Source organism: Trichechus manatus, unplaced genomic scaffold (genome assembly GCF_000243295.1).
Source record: "Trichechus manatus latirostris isolate Lorelei unplaced genomic scaffold, TriManLat1.0 scaffold00021, whole genome shotgun sequence".
NCBI lineage: Eukaryota > Metazoa > Chordata > Mammalia > Sirenia > Trichechidae > Trichechus > Trichechus manatus.
In genome coordinates, this window is record NW_004443957.1 from 24,426,201 (window position 1) to 24,441,264 (window position 15,064).

Sequence of the window (15,064 nt, forward strand, 5' to 3'; positions counted from 1 at the left end):
AGGTTCCATACCATTGAGGTCCTGGTTTAAGAAACAGACTAGATTGATTAATCTGTGGTTTTGTATGTGATAGCATGCTTTTAGATCTCTTTGAGAACAGGGATGTTCTCTTAACAGGTTTTCTGTATTAAACTGAGAGGCTATAGCTTTAGAGATGTTCTGACAGAAAGCAGCTCATTCCCCTATCTTAATTCCTATTGTTTCTTCATTTCTCTGTGCCGGTTGGTGGTATCAAACTCTTTGCTTAGACTAGGATTTAAAAAAGCACCAGCAAAATATTTTAAGAATTTACAACTTTAGTAGTGCCTTAAACCCACTGAGTTTAAGTTGATTCCGACTCATAGTGACTCTATAGGGCATAATAGAACTGCCCCATAATGTTTCCAAGGTGCGGCTGGTGGATTTGAACTGTAAACCTTTTGATTAGCAGCCAAATGCTTAACCCACTACCCCACCATGGCTCCTTAGTAGTGCCTTAGTAACATAATCTGTATAAGAAGGATAATAAGGTGAACATAATATGCATTGCCCTTTTATAAGTCTCACTAAGTAGAGGCAGTTTGGGGAAAAGTATTAGTTTCTTAAGCAACAACAACAATAATCTATCATTTTTTTGACTATTTACACCCTGCTAGGTACTGTGCCTAGCAATTTATGTACATTTTCTCATTTTATTCTCCCACTGTGTGAGATGTAGGAACCATTTTCTTTACTTTACAGATGAGGAAACTGAGGATCAGAATCATCCAGTTAGAAAAAGGAGGGGACAAGCTTGAATTAGATCAGTGTGGTTCCAGTATAGAAGCCTGTTATTGTTCGCTGCCGTGGGGTCAGTCCCTGAATCACGGTAACCCCAAGCACAGCAGTATGAATCGCTGCCTGGTCCCGCACCATCGCCATGATTGGCTGAGGATTGGACCATTGTGATACATAGGGATTTCACTGATTGATTTTCAGAAGTAGATTGCCAGGCTTTTCTTTCTAGTCTGTCTTAGTCTGGAAGCTCTGCTGAATGAAACCTGTCCAGCATCATAGCAACACGAAAGTCTCCACTGGCAGATGAGTGGTGCTTGTGCAGGAGGTGTACTGGCCAGGAATCAAATCTGAGTTTTCCACTTGAAAGGTGAGAATTCTACCATTGAACCACCACTGCCCCCTACCAACAACAATCAGTTAAACGTTTGACTGTTAACCAAAAAGTCAGCATTTCGAATCCACCAGCCGCTCCTTGGAAACCCTATGGGACAGTTCTACTCTGTCCTATAGGGTCGCTGTGAGTCGGAATCGACTCAACAGTACTGGGTTGTGTTTGTTGTGTTGTACCAACAACAACATCCACTGTTTAAATACTAAGCCTCTTATTACCTCCCCTGTTCTGTACAATGAAGTAGAGGGAAAGAGAAAAGGATCACTGCATCCCTGTCCTTTTTTCCCCCAGATGCCACAAAAATAACCCCTTGCTTTCCACTTGTCAGATCTCTTTATGCAGAGAGTGAAAATCAATAAAACCCTCTACTCTCTATTTTTGCTTGTTCAGTTTTCCCTGAGAGAGCATCTTGCCCTGACAACATGACTGAACAGCTTTTGGACAGACCACACGCTCTTAGGCATTCACTGAAAGCCAGCAGCAGCATTGCAAATGCGATTATGTGTTGAAAAGTGTATCCAAATGTCCCCCTCCTTAGTGTTCAAGAAGTTTCTTATTACAGGTCATGCAATATAAATAAATAAAAAGGAAAGAGAGGGAGAGAGAGAGAAAAGAAACTATGAGCTACATAGCTCTTGCTTCAGACTTAAAAGACTGTGGAGGTTCACCATGGCTGGTTACTCAGCTCAGTTATATATATAAAAAATAAGTAGTTTGATGAGTATTCATGATTATAATTGTGCAACCCTGTTACAATAAGATTTCCAGGATTGAGCTAACTGTAGGGAGAAAATCTATACTTTCCCAGCGTTTAATGTGGCTAGCTGGACAGAGATGCCTTAATTCCTCAGAAACCCAGAACAAATATGTTGCTACTACTAATAGTTAAAGGAGCCCTGGTGGCACAGTGGTTAAGTATTTGGCTGCTAATGGAAAGGTCAGTGGTTCAAACCCACCAGCAGCTCTAAGGGAGAAAGATGTGGCAGTGTGCTTCCATAAAGATTATAGCCTTGGAAACCCTATGGGGCAGTTCTGCTCTGTCCTGTAGGGTTGCTATGAGTTGGAAACAACTTGACGGCAATGGGTGTGGTTTGCTTTTTATTAACAGTTATGGGGGAAGAAAGGATGGATGGGTGCCTGTTCCTAAGTGGAATCCAAAATGCAGTCACTGTCTCATAGTAATGACCAGTGATTTTTGTCCTGAGGAAAGTGAACGTACACCAAGAATTTTTCCTTAGGACTGCTTTGTTACTTCTATTGAACATAACTTTGGAATGAAAATTGTACATATAACCTACATCCCCATATACTGAATTTTGTTTTAAACTTTTCATTTTGAAATAATTTAAGAAATTGCAGAAATATTACAGAGGGTTCCCATATACCCTTTACCTAACTTTCCCCAATGTAACATTTCATATAACTATAGTAGATGATGAAACTCTGAAGCAGATATTGGTGCAATGCTTATTAACTAAACTACAGAACTTATTCCTATTTCACCAGTTTTTTTGTTTGTTTTGTTCGTGTTAGATTTTATGTAGTCTGTAATCTCTGCCTTTTGATTGGATTATTCAATCCACTCACACTGAATGTTATTATAGTTATAATTGAATGTACATCTGCCGTTTTGCTCTTTGTATTCTATATGCCTAATTTCTTTATTGTTCCTCCATTACTTAAATATTTTCTAGTATGCTATTTTTATTCCTTTGTTGATGTTTTAACTATATTTTTTAGCTTTAGTTATTATATAAGCCCAACAGATACAATTTTATGATTATTGTTTGATTCAGTTGACTTATAAATCAGTGTCTTAGTTATCTAATGCTGCTATAACAGAAATACAACAAGTGGATGGCTTTAACAAACAGAAATTTATTTGCTCACAGTCTAGGAGGCTAGAACTCCAAATTAAAGGCACCAGCTCCAGGGGAGGGCTTTCTCTCTCTGTCAGCTCTGGAGGAAGATCCTTGTCATGAATCTTCCCCAGTCTAGGAGCTTGTTTGCGTAGGTACCCCGAGTCCAAAGAATGTGCTGTGCTCCTGGCTCTTCTTGCTTGGTGGTAATGTGGTCCCTCTCCTCTCTGCTCGATTCTCTCTTTTATATCTCTAAAGAGATTGCCTCAAGATACAACCTAATCCTATAGATTGAATCCTATCTCATTAACATACCTGCCTCTAATCCTGTGTCGTTAACATCATAGAGGTAGGATTTACAACACGTGGGATAATGACATCAGATAAATGGTGGACAGCCACGCAATCCCGGGAATCATGACCTAGCCAAGTTGACACATATTTTTTGGGGACACAATTCAATCCATAACATTCTACCCTTTGGCCCCCCAAAATCTATGTCTTTGCCACATGTAAAACACATTCACCCCATCATATCATAACACAAGTCTTAAATCAATTCCAAGTGCAAAATCTCATCTTCTGCAAAATTCCTCTTCATTTGTGAAATCTAGGATACAAGTTATCTGTTTCCAAAGTACAATGGTGGAAGAGGTATTAGGTAGATATTTCCATTACAAATGGAAGAAACCGGAGAGAAAGAAGGGATAACAGGCACCAAGCATGTCAGCAGAACACATTACATTAGCTGTCAAGGCTTGCAAATAATTCACTGTTCTCTGATACCATTTAGACAAGGGCCCTCCGCTCCAGACTCTGGGTGTTGGCCACACTCTCTAGATTCTGGGTGGAGGCCCCTCAGCTCTGGTCTTCAGCTCTGCCTTCCAGGTTCACTGGAACGGCAGCTCTGCTCCCTCGGACTTGGGCAGTCCCATTCTCCTAGTCTGTCTGAGTGGTGAGCCTACTCTCCCCAGCAGACACCATTCTTCTGCCCCTTGGGCATGGCAGCCCTGCCCCCTCAGCTTTGGGCAGTGGATCCAGCCTCATCCTGCTGACACTCATGAACAACAGCCTCACACTCTGAAACCATGTTGGTGAAGATCTGACTCTTTGAAATCTAGGAGGTTGAGGCCCCACCCTTTGAGACCCCAGAGGTTGTGGCCCTACCCATTGAGACTGAGGCAGCTCTGCTTCCTGTGTTCCTTGTCTCTCCAGCTTTTGCTTTCTTGTTCCTTGGCCTCTCTGCCCCTTGGGCCCTCAGGCAAGTGTTCCAAAGCTCTTTAGCTCTACCAATAAGTGCCGAGAGCACCCCACTCAACCAGGAATCCTCCTGCCTGAAGTCACTCACCTCTCTTGTTCTGTGGGTCGGCTCCCTCACCGTTTTGTGCCAGTCTTTTGGTTCTGATGCTACTTCTCGCTATCTGCTCCCTTTCCAGTGCTATAGCTCTTTTCACTTCCTTCTGAGCCCACTGTAATTGTCTTTGATGTCCATAATTCCACCAACAGTCTCTTCAAGGCAATCTTGGCTTTTACTAGTAGGCACTTTAAGGCTTTTCCAGCCTTTACCCATTACTCAATTCCAAAACTGCTTCATATTGGAAATATCTGTTAAAGCAGTGCCCTAGTCCCAGTACCAACTTCTGTCTTAGTTATCTAGTGCTGCTATAACAGAAATACCACAAGTTTATGGCTTTAACAAACAGAAGTTTATCCTCTCACAGTTTAGGTGGCTAGAAGCTCGAATTCAGGGTGCTAGCTTCAGGGGAAAGCTTTGTCTCTCTGATGGCTCTGAGGAAAGGTCCTTGTCGTCAATCTTCCCCTGGTCTAGGAACTTCTCAGTGCAGGGAAGCTGGGTCCAAATGCTCCACTCCTGGCTCTTCTTGCTTGGTTGTAATGAGATCCCTCTCCTCTTTGCTTGCTCCTCTCCTTTATATCTCAAAAGAGATTGACTCAAGATACAATCTAATCCTGTAAATTGAGTTCTGCCTCATTAACATAACTGCCTCTAATCCTGCCTCATTAACATCATAGAGGTTAGGGTTTACACCACATAGGATGATCATATCAGATCACAAAATTGTGGACAATCACACAATACTGGGAATCATGGCCTAGTCAAGTTACTCATATTTTTAGGGAACACAATTTAATCCATAACAATCAGTTAAGAGAAGAAAAAAAATTATACATTTATACTGCCTTTTAATATTTCTTCTATAGTTTATTAATTCTTTCTGTTTCTTTGTGTGGATTCAAGCTGCTGTCTGGTGTCACTTCCTTTCAACCTGGAGAACTTTCTTTAGTGTTTCTTATAATGCCATCTACTCGCAACAAGTTCTTTCTGTCTTTGTTTATCTGGAAATATTTTTATTTTACCTTCATTTTTTAAGAGTAGTTTTGCTGGATATATAGTATTCTTGGTTGACATTTTTTTTCAACAATTTAAATATGTCATCACACTGCCTTCAGGCTTCCTTTGTTTCTAATGAGAAGTCCTCTGTTGATCTTAATGTGATTATCTTGTAAGTGATGAATTGTTTTTCTCTTGCTGCTTTCAAGAGTTTGTCTTTGATTCTCAGAAGATTGAATATGATGTGTCTAGGTGTGGATCTCTTTGTGTTTATCCATCTTAGAACTGATTGAGATTTTTCGATGGACTTTTTATCAAATTTGGGAAATTTTTAGCCATTATTTCTTCAAATATTTTTTCTGCCCTTTCTCTCTCTCCACTTGTGGAATTCCCCTTGTATATACATTAATATGTTTGATGTTCCACAGTCTGTGAAGGTCTGTTTATTTGTTTTCCTTCTTTTTCCCTCTTCAGATTGGATTGAAGAATCTCTGTTTATGTGTCTTTAACCACTGTGCCACCAGGGCTCCTCTATAATAGATATTAGATGGTGATATAACAAGACAGTGGGAAATCTGCTAATTTTAAATAATATGATTAGGGAAGGCTTCACTAAGAAGATGATATTTGAGTAAAAACTTGAATGTTATTGACAATAACAGCTACATCCAATCAAAAATAACAAAAATGTGATAACTGAGGCAATTGGTGATTGGTTAATTTTACCAGCAAAACTTTCTAGTAGGTTTTAAAAATCAAATGCAAAACAAAGATTATAGTAATTTGTTTCTATAAGATCAGAATGGTGGTTTGGCATCATTCTGAGCATAAAAAAAATTTAAATGCTGTGTACATTTTCAGCTAATAAAAATTCATGAGGAGATTAAAAATAATCACTTTTAAGAGTTTAAGAAGAAAATGATTAAAATAAACACAAATTTTAGCTTAAAAACATTTTTTTTTTTCTGGTAAAAATAAAGACCTTAATGGGCCTGAATGAAAAGAAGGAGTGTCTCACTATATATAAATTTTTAAGTATGGGACTCTGGGTGATTTTTACCTTATTTATAACATTACTTCATAGTTTTCAAATTAAAAAATGATGAAAGAATTGAGTTTAGAAAATCAAGGCCATGAGATTCTTTTTTTTAAGCATTTCAAATTTTCTCTTTTCCTTTTTCTCTAGATATGTGAGTATACATTGAAATTGTCTGGAAGTATGCACACCAAAATGAAAATGGGGATTACATTTTCTGCTTTATTCACTCCAGTAGTCTGTGTTTGTTACACTTCTGCATGAATTATTTTCAAAATGGAATGTTTAAAAAGAAAGATGAGTTTAAAGATTTGTTTAAAGTTTTGATTTATTATGAAATAAACACATATTTTAGAATTTACATTTTAAACATATATAATAAAGACATTTGAAAAGATGATCCAAATTAGAATGTGACTTATAGAATGCTGGAATGAGTGTGTATTTTATTATAAGCTTTCAAGGAAAAATCTGTGATGAAAGCATAAAGGTTTCATTGAATGCTTTTTATATTTGGTTTTCAATAATATGGATTAATTACAGAAGTAAAAAGGAAAGCACAGAGAGTTATTTTTTCTCATTAAAATATTTTTATTTAACTGCTTCCAAAGTAAATCGGTATCTTAGGATGAGCACATATTTCTTTTAAAATGTCAATTCTAAAGCTCAAATTCAGCATGAAATTATCCTGAAAATTTCTAACAAGAAGCTAAGGTGGAAAATGTGCCTTTCTTCTTGTGAATTTGTGTAATGCTGACCCAATTGAGAAAATAAACAATGGCATGTGGCTTTTTAATTATAAACAGTACAAAAATAATTTTAATTTTCCGTAATTTCAATGAATTTCTTATAAAACACTTGGCAAATGCAAAAAAAAAAAAAAAATCCTGGACTTTCCTAATAATTACTCATGGAATAAATTTGAACAAATAAATGGGGAAATTAAACAATACTATCAAAACATTTTTTCCCCTCTGCTATCTTAGATAGACAATCAGAGGACTCAATCCATTTGTTCCCCTTTGGCAGTTTCACTTCCTAAGGTGTATGCTCATCATTATTTAAATCTTAGAATTGTATCCAAGAGGAAACTTAATAATGGTGACTATTTATTTTGTAGGTTTTAAAGAAGCTAGAGTACCAGAGAAGACTTTTGAAGTGTGAAAAGATTTCCTGTAATTGAAACCAAAATGTCATTTATAGATCCGTATCAGCACATTATAGTAAGTCGCTTACTGTTTATGTATATTTCGGGGGGAGGGGCAGATATATTTCTATGTATGAGTACTGTTAGTGCTGCTGATAAAGTAAAACTATAGTAGACCCTAGATTTTTTATTAAAATCATATGAATTTAATGTATATAAATAGACTATCATGCATAATAAAATTAACCCATCCCTTCTTTTTTATCACTATTAAACTTTCCAGAATAGAGACTTGGGAGAAAAAATGTGTACTAATACTGAACTTTCATGGAGCAGTAAAAAATGTAGTTAGCACTTACTAATTATCAGCCTGCATAGTTACACCCTCCACATGAATTGGTGGAGAGAGGATGAAAGAATTTCTGAGTTGAGGGATATATTTTGGTATGCATTTCCAGGCTAATTAGTTCTGTAAGTTTTCCGGTAAGCTATGCTTAAGCAAACTCTTCTACGGGTGTTAGTTTTAGCAAAGAGTTGAGTAATTGAAAATTTAATATGTAATTTTCCGGACTCCCTTGGAGATAAACATTCTCTTCTGATTAAAAAAAAAAAATAGAATTTTTTTTTTTTTTGCTGAATTCAACACTTGAGTTTCAATTATGGTTTATATGGAGTAGAAATAGGTTTTATGAATATTAAGGAATAATCCACAGTCTCATTTTTACTTAAAATGAAACAATATTCTTGTATCTTACATCCCTCTCTAGCTACCAACCTCTTTCTTGCTCTGCCTGGATGTCAATGTTTAATATAATTTTTTGTAGCTCCTTCCCTTCCATTCACAACTTGAATTACTGAAAACTGGACTTGGTCCTTCCACTGCATGAAAAAGCCTTATCAAGGGTCTCTTTTGTGCTAAATCAAATAGGTTTTTCAGGTTTGGGGGTTTTTAATTTTTTTTCTCCCTGCTTGTTGTTCTTTCATTCTTAAAACTCTCTTCTCAGATTTCTATAGTTCTTATTCCTCTGTTTTCTTGCTGTTGGTTCTTTTTCAGTTTTCTTTGTAAGTATCTCTTTCTCTTTCACTCTTTTTTAAAAATTGAGGTATAACATATATAAAGTGCATACATCTTAAGTATTCAGCTTGATGAATTTTTATATATGTATTCCACCCACAAAACCATCACCTGGATAAAAATATAGAACATTTTAGGTGTCCTGGAGGCTTGCCATGGCCTCTTAGTCAATACAGTACTCAAAGGTAACCAATATTTGACCTCTATAACCATGGATAAATTTTGCCTGTTCTTGACCTTCATATAAATGTCTGCATTCGACATTGTATCTGTGAGGTTCATTCATATTGTAAGTAGCAGAAGTCTACACTTTTGCATTGCCACATAGTATTTCATTATCTGAATATGTCACAAATTATTTATTTAGTCTACTAATGGCCATTATATCCTCACTGAATGGCAATGGTGACTTTGCTGTAAATCAGGTGACTATGTATGTGTGGAGCCCTGTTGACACAGTGGTTAAGAACTTGGCTGCTAACCAAAAGATCAGCAGTTCAAATCTACCAGCTGCTCCTTGGAAACACTATGGGACAGTTCTAATCTGTCCTATAGGGTCGTATGAGTTGGAATTGACTCAGTGGCAACAAGTATTTTTTTATATACGTGTAGCTTCGTTTCTGTTCTGTTATATTGGTGTATTAGTCTTTGTTTGCACCAATAGCAATGTTTTAATTTTTGTAGCTTTAAAATGTGTCATTATATATTATAGTATAAATCCTCTAACATTTTTCTATTTAAGATTGTCTTAACTATTCTTAGTCCTTTGCATTTTTATATTAACTTTATAATCAGTTTGTAAACTTTCACAGGAAAACAAAAAAGCAAAAAATACAAAAATCTGCCGGGATTTTGACTGGTAATATACTGATTCTGTAGATTACTTAGGGGAGAGATGACAGGACAACAATATTGAATTTTCCAATCCATTAATAACCTATGAATCCAATCCATATCTAATATTAATTCTCACGGTGAAGTATTACAGTTTTCAGTAAGAAATCTCATATATCTTTTTTAGATGTATTTCTTGATATTTGATGTGTTCATGTCATTGTAAAAGGTATATGTGAATTTCATTTTTCAAGGAGTTTCTGCATTTATGTGTAAATACAACTGATTTTTGTTTATTGACCTTGTATACAATAATCTTACTGAATTCTTTTATTAATTCTAATAACTTGTTTGAAGATTCTTTTGGATTTTCAAAGTATATATTCCTGTTATCTGTGAATAATGTCAGTTCTACTTCTTCCTTTTTAATCTTTAAATCTTTATTTATCTTCCTGGCTTTACTAATTTTAGACTATCTAGATGTATCCCCACAAGTTTTTAAATGTTCTATTTCTATAATTGTTCAGTTAAAATACTTTCTAAATTTTATTGTGATTTATCCTTTTATGTGTCAATTACTTAGACATGAATTTCTTAATTTGCAAATATTTGATAAGTTTTTTAGTTGTCTTCATCATTGATTTCTAATCTAATTCCACTGTGTTCAGAGAACATACTCTTTATGGCTTTTTTATTGTTTACAATATGTTAATACATGGTTATAGCCTAGCACATGGCCTATGTTGGTAAATATGCTATATACGCTTGAAAAAAATGTATTCTTCACTTGTAGGCAGTGTTCTACTATGTCCGTGAGGGCTACTTGGTTAATTATGTTGTTCAAAGTTTCTATATCCTTATTGGATTTTTGTCAGCTCATTCTATCAGTTACTAAAAGAGCTGTGTTAAAATATGCAAATATGATTATAGTTTTATCTACTTTGCTTTCAGTTCTGTCAAATTTAGCTTTATGAATTTTGAAGTTATGTTATTAGGTGCATACAACTTTAGGATATAGAATCTTGCTCAATCAATACTTTATCAGTATAATAGGTCCTTTTTTTAATCTCTACTAATGACTGTTATTTTAAATTTTACTTTATATTTTATTAACATAGCCCTTCCAGCCTTCTTTGGCTAGTGTTTGAATCCTTTTGACTTATATTTGTCTTTATATTTAAAGTATGGCTCTTGTAAAAAACATATAATCAGCATTTTTTAATCCTGTGAGATAAACTTTATTTCCTGAAACAATATTCTACTTTCCTTTCAAAATTATGAATATCTAAGATAAGTAGGAGTCCCTGGGTGGTACAAAGAGTTAAACATGTGGCTGCTAACTGAAAGATTGGCTGTTCAAACACACTCACAGGCACTTCAGAAGAAAGGCCTGGTGAACTATTTCTGAAAGATCACAGACATGAAAACCCTAGGGAGTGTAGTTCTATTCTGCAACAAGTAGGTTGCCATGATAGGTTGGTAGTATAGATAAATAAGAAAAAAAGAAGGTAGGTTATTTTAATTTTTTTCATATTAATGAATTGTTTTTATTACAATCTTACCTACAGATTAATTCTTTTAATTCCTTATTATTATTATTTTATTTCTCAACCCACTACCTCAAGAGGGGTGGATGATTTCTGTAACTCTTAGGGAACTTAACCAAAGTGCTCACTTTCAAATTTTAACATGAAATATGGCATTTGGAAGTGAGAAGGAAGATGGAAGATAAGATCAAGGTCTATAACCTTAAGCCTCATACAGAGACCAACAATAACTCCAAATCCTAACATTTGGACTTTTAATTCATTCTACCTCAAAACTTATTTTAATTTCTTATTGATAACTTCTTATAATTTATTTAGTGTCCACCGTGTACCACTCCACATCAATAGACACAGGGTATACAAAGGTGAATCAAATGCACAGAGTTCCTGCCTTGGTTGAGCCCATGTCTATTAGAAAAAATGTATAACATATTCATAAAAGAACCAGAAAAATCCTGGAGGAAGAAAAGGTCTTGGAATTAACAGAGGTAGAATTCAAAAGATTAATATACAGAGCTCTTCAAGAGATCAGGGAGGAGATCAGGCAAAATGCAGACAAGCCAAGGAACATAAAGACAAAGCAATAGAAGAACTTAAGAAGGTTATACAAGAGCAAAATGACAAATTTAACAGGCTGCAAGAATCCATAGAGAGACAGCAAACAGAAATCCAAAATATTAACAATAAAATTTCAAAATTAAACAACTCAGTAGAAAGTCATAGGAGCAGAATTGAGGCAATGAAAGTCAGAATTAGTGAGATTGAAGATAAAGCACTTGACACCAACTTATTTGAAGAAAAATCACAGAAAACAATTTTTAAAAAATGAAGAAACCCTAAGAATTATGTGGGACTCTATCAAGAGGAATAATCTATGAGTGATTGGAATACCAGAACAGGGTGGGATAACAGAAAATACAGAGAGAATTGTTGAAGATTTGTTGGCAGAAAACTTCCCTGATATCGTGAAAGATGAGAAAATATCTGTTTAAGAAGCTCGTCAAACCCCACACAGGAAAGGTCCTAAAAGGAAGTCACCAAGACATATTATAATCAAACTTGTCAAATCGAAAGATAAAGAGAGAATTTTAAGAGCAGCTAGGGATAAAGAAAAGTCATCTACAAAGGAAAGTCAATAAAAATAAGCTCGGACTACTCAGCAGAAACCATGCACGCAAGAAGGCAATGGGATGACATATAAAGCCTTGAAGGAAAAAAACTGACAGACAAGAATTATATATCTGTGGGGATATATGCCATTTAAACATGGCTGCACTATTGACAACTGCAGCTCCCCCACAGGCCTCTATGCTGCACAGTATGTTAAGACTTGTCCCCAACATGTTGAGACTTGTCATGACTTGTTTTCCCAAACCTATTGTCCCGTTACTGATTGGCTTGTTTACCTGAATTCCTTCTCCCTTGCCCGAAACTTATTGTTACTCACCCAAAGCCCAGGGGTCGACTCCTCAGAGTGACCCTCCTGGCCCCACTTCTCTGTAAGAGTTGTGTTTGGTTACCGTCTCCGCCATCCCGACATTCGCCGCCACTGCGACAGATGGTACCCTGTGTGAGGGGCTGCGACATATATCCAGCAAAACTGTCTCTCAAATATAATGGCGAAATTAGGGCATTTCCAGATAAACAGAAGTTTAGGGAATTTGCAAAAACCAAAACAAAATTACAAGAAATACTAAAGGGAGTCCCCCGGTTAGAAAATCAGTAACATCAGATAACAACCCAAGACTAGAACACAGGACAGATATCAACCAGATATCAACCCAGATAAGGAAGTCACAAAAGTAAATCAAAGTTAAAACACTGATAATAGGGAAACAGACATCAATATGTAAAAGATGACAACATTAAAACAAAAAAGAGGGACTTAAAAAATGTAGACATAAATTTCTCATATAGAGAGGAAGTCAAGGTGATATAAAGAAATAAAAGACTGGTATAAACTTAGAAAAATAGGAGTAAATATTAAGGTAATCACAAAGGAAACTAACAGTCCTACAAGTCAAAATAAAAAACTAGAAAAATATAAAGACATGCAAATACAAAATCAACAACAATGAAAAAGATGAAAGAAAATACACGAAGAAAAATGACTCAGCACAGAAAATTAAGTGGAACAAAAAAACTGTGAACAACACACAAGAAAAGACATCAAAATGACAGCACTAAACTCATACCTATCAATAATTATGCTGAATGTAACTGAACTAAATGCATCAATAAAGAGACAGAGAGTGGCAGAATGGATAAAAAACACAATCCATCTATATGCTGCCTACAAGAGACACACCTTAGACTCAAAGACACAAACAAACTAAAATCCAAAGGATGCAAAAAAGTATATCAAGCAAACAACAATCAAAAAAGAGCGGGAGCGGCAGTATTAACCTCCAACAAAATGGATTTTAAAGCAAAATCCACCACAAAGGCTAAGGAAGGACACTGTAAAATGATCAAAAGGTCAATACACCAGGAAGACTTAACTATAATAAATATTTATGCACACAATGGCAGGGCTCCAAAATACATAAAACAAACTCTAACAGCATTGAAAAGAGAAATAGACTGCTCCACAATAATAGTAGGAGATTTCAATACACCACTTTTGGTGAAGGACAGATCATCCAGAAAGAAGCTCAGTGAAGACAGAGAAGATCTAAATGCCACAATCTACCAACTTGATATCATAGACGTATATAGAACACTCCACCCAACAGTAGACAAGTATACTTTCTTTTCCAATGCACATAAAACATTCTCCAGAATAGACCACATATTAGGCCACAAAGCAAGCCTTAACAGAACGCAAAACATCAAACTATTACAAAGTATCTTTTCTGACAGTAAAGCCATAAAAGTAGAAATCAATAACAGAAAAAGCAAGGAAAATAATTCAAATACATGGAAACTGAACAACACCTTTTGCTCAAAAACTACTGGGTTATAGAAGAAATCAAGGATGGAATAAAGAAATTCATAGAATCAAATGAAAATGAAAACACACCCTACCAGAACCTTCGAGACACAGCAAAAAGAGTGCTAAGAGGTCAATTTATAGCAATAAATGCACACATCCAAAAAGAAGAAAGGGCCAAAATCAAAACATTAACCTTATAACTAGAATAAATAGAAACAGAGCAGCAAAAGGAGCTCTCAGGCACCAGAAGAAAGGACATAATAAAAATTAGAGCAGAAATAAATGAAATAGAGAATAGAAAAACAATTGAAAGAGTTAACAAGACCAAAAGCTCATTCTTTGAAAAGATCAACAAAATTGATGAACCATTGCCCAAACTGACAAAAGAAGAAGAGGAGAGGAAGCAAATAACCCCAATAAGAAATGAGAGGGGCGATATCACAACAGACCCAACTGAAACTAAAAGAATCATAACAGAATACTATGAAAAATTGTACTCCAACAAATTTGAAAACCTAGAGGAAATGGACAAATTTTTAGAAACACACTACCTACCTAAACTAACGCAAACAGAGGTAAAACAACTAAATAAACCCATAACAAAAGAAGAGATTGAAAAGGTAATTAAAAAACTCCCAACAAAAAAAAGCCCTGGCCCAGATGGCTTCACTGGAGAATTCTACCAAACTTTCAGAGAAGAGTTAACACCACTACTACTAAAGGTATTTCAGAGCATAGAAAAGGATGGAATACTCCCAAATTCATTCTCTGAAGCCAGCATAACCCTGATACCAAAACCAAGTAAAGATACCACAAAAAAAGAAAATTACAGACCAATATTCCTCATGAACATAGACACAAAAATCCTCAACAAAATTCTAGCCAGTAGAATTCAACAACATTAAAAAAAAATTCACCATGACGAAGTGGTATTCATACCAGGTATGCAGGGATGGTTCAACATTAGAAAAATAATCAATGTAATCTATCACATAAACAAAAGACAAGAACCACATGATCTTATCAATTGATGCAGAAAAGGCATTTGACAAAGTCCAACACCAATTGATGATAAAAACTGTCAGGAAAATAGAAAGAGAAGGAAGATTCCTCAATATAATAAAGGACATTTAT

General features: G+C 35.5%; 1 protein-coding gene across 2 annotated transcripts in view; it reads left to right on the forward strand.

The window, feature by feature from the left end:
- Positions 1 to 15,064, forward strand: part of PLA2G4A (phospholipase A2 group IVA) — a 168,732-nt gene that overhangs the window by 17,282 nt on the left and 136,386 nt on the right. For both annotated transcript variants that reach the window (XM_023728149.1, XM_023728150.1), the window contains exon 2: positions 7,513 to 7,615. In XM_023728149.1, the coding sequence (XP_023583917.1) occupies positions 7,583 to 7,615 (33 nt within the window). In that variant the 5' untranslated portion in view covers positions 7,513 to 7,582. The remainder of the gene's footprint in view (positions 1 to 7,512; positions 7,616 to 15,064) is intronic.